This window comes from Frankliniella occidentalis, unplaced genomic scaffold, assembly GCF_000697945.3.
Source record: "Frankliniella occidentalis isolate FOCC.00 unplaced genomic scaffold, Focc_3.1 Scaffold14, whole genome shotgun sequence".
Taxonomy (NCBI): domain Eukaryota; kingdom Metazoa; phylum Arthropoda; class Insecta; order Thysanoptera; family Thripidae; genus Frankliniella; species Frankliniella occidentalis.
This window is the reverse complement of record NW_026267144.1, coordinates 695610-700245: the sequence shown is the minus strand read 5'-3', so window position 1 is coordinate 700245 and position 4636 is coordinate 695610. Positions and strand designations below refer to the sequence as shown.

At 56.8% G+C, this 4636-nt stretch overlaps 1 protein-coding gene across 1 annotated transcript in view; it reads right to left on the bottom strand.

Annotated features, from left to right (window-relative positions):
• Positions 1 to 603: 603 nt before the first annotated feature.
• LOC113204973 (neuropeptide Y receptor type 2-like) overlaps positions 604 to 4636 on the bottom strand; it is a 6700-nt gene continuing 2667 nt past the window's right edge. The window contains exons 2-3 of the mRNA XM_026420365.2: positions 2729 to 3863; positions 604 to 882 (exon numbers count right to left, since the gene is read on the bottom strand). Of these exons, the coding sequence (XP_026276150.2) occupies positions 604 to 882; positions 2729 to 3220 (771 nt within the window). The 5' untranslated portion in view covers positions 3221 to 3863. The remainder of the gene's footprint in view (positions 883 to 2728; positions 3864 to 4636) is intronic.

Genomic DNA, 4636 nt, shown 5'->3' with positions numbered 1-4636 from the left:
GGGGGCGGGGGCAGGGGGGGTGGCCGCCTGGCTGGGGTCGCGGCGGTGCGGGGTGGCTGTCCAGGGCCCGTCTCTATCTCCCGTTATGGTCCAGCTGCTCCCTCACTCCCGGAGAGAACAACAGCGCGCGCGGGACGGCCTGGTCGGCGCGCTGACAGTCCATTTAGAGGACCACGACGACTACTCGCCGCCCTCCTCGCCGTTCGAGGCCGTGTTCCGTCAGTTCGCAGCAGCAAGTTTGGGACGGGGACGCGGAGTGGTGCATAATGATTCGGGCAAAGAGGGGGAATGTCGCGCGTCGCGGCCCGGACCGACTGCGGCGCGCATTGCTCGGGGCGTCCACGAACATGAAAGGAGGGTAAATCTGCCCTAGGGTGGGGGGTGCGGGGGGAGGGGGCTCAGAGCCCCTTTTGACCAGCTTGTGGATGAAGCTTGGCCTCTCTCGGGGATGATTCGAAAAGTTTTCTGATCGGCTAGAGCAGTCGTGAAGCAGCGCGTGGGGAATTTTATACTTTATCGTGTAATGTAATCTGTGACTGAGAACGGAGAAGAAGAAAACTCGCATGAGGAGCCCGAGCCCGAGCCCGAGATGTGGCTGATGTTTTACGTCGAAGGAAAGAGTAAGAAGTGGGAGGGGAGGAGGGAGGCGTTATTTGTGTCGCAGAGGACGATGCAGACTGCGGGGGACGTGACCGTGCGTCGGTATGGTGTTAGCTCTCCTCTCACCTGCCGAAAGTTTTCCGAGGGCCAGGTCTCCTCGCAGTAGAAGCGGCCGTCCACGTCCTTGTGGTTCATGTAGAGTCCATAGGGGAGCGTGACGAACACGGAGAACAGCCAGATGGACGAGATGATGACCACGCACGTGGTCAGCTGCATGCGTGGCTGCAATCAAAACAAAAACGAGTTGTACTTGGAAGTCTTTGCTATTGATTCGTTCCTTGATTCCTGATTGCTTCTTTGTTTTTAAAGGGTTTTTAAGTCTTTTTCTTTCGTCAACTTTAGGAAAATGTTGAGCAAAACGTCGGCGGTATCGAAGCACATTTTTTTTCCACCAACACATAACGGCAGAGCAATAAGACATTATTTTCCACGTGCTTAATCTTTCTGAATAATGACACCTGCGTGGTCCGAGCGGGCACAAAGGGGGTGGGTGGGGGTCCCAGCATGCTACCGCCGCCGTCCGGGGACTCTCCCATTAGCCATTCTATTACCCACACGCCCGGGGCAGGCCAGTATGGAGAGGGGGGGGGGTGTGCATGTGTGTGAGAGTGTGCGCGCCGCTTCTCCCGCCCCTGCGTATTGCTGGGAAATAATAATCTCTTGTCTCTCAGCGCGTAACAATCAAAGTGATTATCAGCCCGACACTTTACTTTCTTGTTATTCTTTTTTTTATTATTGATGTCGATTTTAATAATTGTCCTGCCCGGATAATACAACAAGCCCACGCATCGGCCAAAACGGTACGCGTGAGTACCGTTGATTACACCTTTCGGAGTAGAGTCCCCCACCTTTTTGTTTCAATCACTAGCTAGTCTGCTTAAACAGGATAACAGCGCGGGCTATGACGTTCTTAGTGCCCCAGCTCCCCATACAGGAGGGCGATCGGAGAGCTCCCTGAGAACGCTCCACTTCCGTCCTCCCCCTCCCCCTGTTTCAGTCGATTTAGAAGGAAGGCGTTTCCGGTTTTTTTTTCAGGGAGCTCTCCGATCGCCCTCCAGGATATTTCGGTAAATCCCAACCACCAGCAGTTTTGCGCGCCCTTGCGGCATGAGAAATTTACGTAGTTCCATTGAAAATGAGCAAAGAACTGAGAACTACGAATTTCTCATACCCTAGTGGCCGTTATCCGAAGTGTTTGTTTACTTGTGGTTTGTCGTTCGTTGTTCGTTTTTGTGAAGTTTCTTAAAGGTGCTTCGTGACATGAAGAAGAATGATTCAAAGCTGTGAGTCTTTTGACTTCCTGCTTCCCGGGCGGCTGAGGATTTACCCCGGCTCTGCCCACGCGCGCTGTGGGTGTCCTGCTATGTGACGTGTTGTTACGCCCAAAGAGAGGTTATGGTGCACCAGTCACCCTGCTCAGTTCGGCAGTTTGCAAGCTTCCAATCACTCAACGTCGGTGAGTACCGTTCAACTGTACTCACCAAAAAATGCTTGATACATTCGCTCAGTCAGTGCGCAACCGTGCGATACTTTCATTGTGAGAACGGTGCCTGGGCCACAGGCCCCTCAACGAGGACGCCAAAGTCAAAATGACGTTAAAAAAATGACGTCAAAGTGGTGAAATTTTGACCTTAAAAGTCAAAAGTCACTCCTCCCAGGTAGGGACTTAGACGCCAAAGTAACCAAAAAAACAACATTTTGATCCCGTTCTGCAGCGTTCTGCCTTTGTGTTCTCACTCGCCCGAGCCCCGGTCAACGAGACGGTGGTAGGAATATGTGGGTTAAATTTTGGCAATCTATCAATCTTAACGTGCGTATCTGGCTCGATGGAGATCCTCGGAGGGGAGTGTTTAACGGCGTTAACCTAATTTACACCACGCCACGCCACGCCCGCGCGCCCTGCCGCGCAGCTTGGCCACGCTCGTACAAGGGCTGCTCGGCTGCTCATCACAGCCACCACCGTCCGCACGACAAACACAAACAAGGCCGGAGCCCGAGAGGCTATCAGGCGGGGCGGGCGCGGCCTCGGGCACCGCGCTAATGAAGACAAATGCAGCGGCCTACTCACATGGAAGGGGTAGATGATGACGAAGAAGCGGTCGATGGCGATGGACGTGAGCGTGAGCGTCGAGATGTACACGCTGGTGCCCTGGGCGTAGGCCACGAGGTGGCAGAGCACGCGCCCGAAGATCCACTGGCCCAGGAAGGAGTAGAGCGGCGTGAAGGGCACGGCCAGGATGCACAGCAGGATGTCGGACAGCGCCAGGTTGGTGATGAAGAAGTTGGTGACGGTCTGCATGGCGCGGTTGCGGCCCACCACGTAGCAGACGAGCACGTTGCCGAACACGCCGAGCACGAAGATGGTGGTGTAGCAGATGAAGAAGAAGGCCTGCACGCCGGCGTCCTCGATGATGTCCATGTCCGGGTGGCGGCTCCAGTTGTAGTGCGAGTGGCCGTGCTGCAGCGCCAGCACGGTGGACGCGTTGCCCATGGCGGGTCCTGAGTGCCCCGGGGGACGCGGCAGCTGCTGGTACATGGGGCTGGCCGTGACGTTGGCCATCGGTGCGCCCGGGGATGCGGGAGTGCGGCGAGCGTCCCGCTCAAGTCCCGGGGGTGCTACAGCTAGACAGCCGTCTCCATGGACTTGGTCGGCGCGTTGCCGTTCGGGTCCTCATCGGGCGCGCACTCCGTCACGACCTCAACGGTGGCCTCGGAGGCTTCCGTGGCGTCGGCGTTGATGGCGGCCTCGCAGCCGACGGGCTGCTCAGCTCTGCTGTCGCCGGCCTCGACCTCCTCGGCAACTACGGCGTCCTCAACGACAGCCTCGTCGGTGGCCTCGTCGGCGGGTGCGTCTTCGGCCGAGTCCTCGACGGGTCGCGGCTCCACGATCACGTCCCTCTGCACGAGGCTATTGCCCGCGACCGCGGACCCGCGACGGGAGTTGAACGACGCGGTGGCCCCCCGGGGGAGGTCGTCGCCGCCCACCTCCGTGGCCGCGGCGTTCTCGTGCACCTCGCACTCCTCGGCGTCCTCGGCGTGCCTGCTGCCGCCGCCGCGACGACGGGCCAGTTGCTCCGACACCCACAAGTCGACGTGGATCTCGAACCGGGAGAGGCGAAACGTCCGCCGGTAGATGGGCACCGTGTGGTTCTTGGGGTGCAACGCGCTAAGCATCTTCCCTACGGTGGCGCATGAGCGGGACACTGCAACGGAAAGAAAGGCAACAAAGCTTACATTATTACAGTGAGTGAGGCTAGCATTTTTTGAAATTCATGTTAGATCAAAGCAGCAGTGAGGCTAACCAGTCATCAATGAATTACATGTGAAATAACTATCAAAGTAAATCGTACGTCGCAGGGTACTCTTTCACCTGAAAATTTTACTTCTCCTTTCGAATATTTTTATTTTTTGTGTGTACCCCTCCACCCCCCAAAGGAGGTTGGGCTCCCGGCAGTGATTGCTCGCTGTGCTTCGCATGCGTCCCGTGTAGGCAGATGGGAGGGAGGTTGGCGCGATACGAGATCCGAGCCGGGCCGAGCCTCATCGGGTCGCCCACCGGCAGACTCGAGCCGCGATGAACGAAATGCGGACGATTAAACGGGCGGGGGATGAAATGTAAAGCAACTAGGGGGACTCCGGATGGAGGTATAGGAAGCCTTACTGGGGCCTTCAACCCGTCGCCCCCTGACATGCACGAAATAAACAAAACAAACAAACTTTATTTCTATTTTTTTGCTGTGGGAATAAAACCAATTCCGCTGTGTAAAGACTAGTCCTTAGAACGAACGACTGAAATTCCAGTTCCGGCGGAAAGTTTTTCTGCTGGACGAGCTTGCGCGCGCCTACGAGCCCGCGGGACAACAAGGTACAGTAGTTCGAGTTCGATCCCTCGCTCGCTCTGTTGGCCCCCCCAGTCTGACGGGGAAGTCCCGACAGGGCCCTTCCGTCGTGCGACGCCGAGGGGATAAAAAATGCG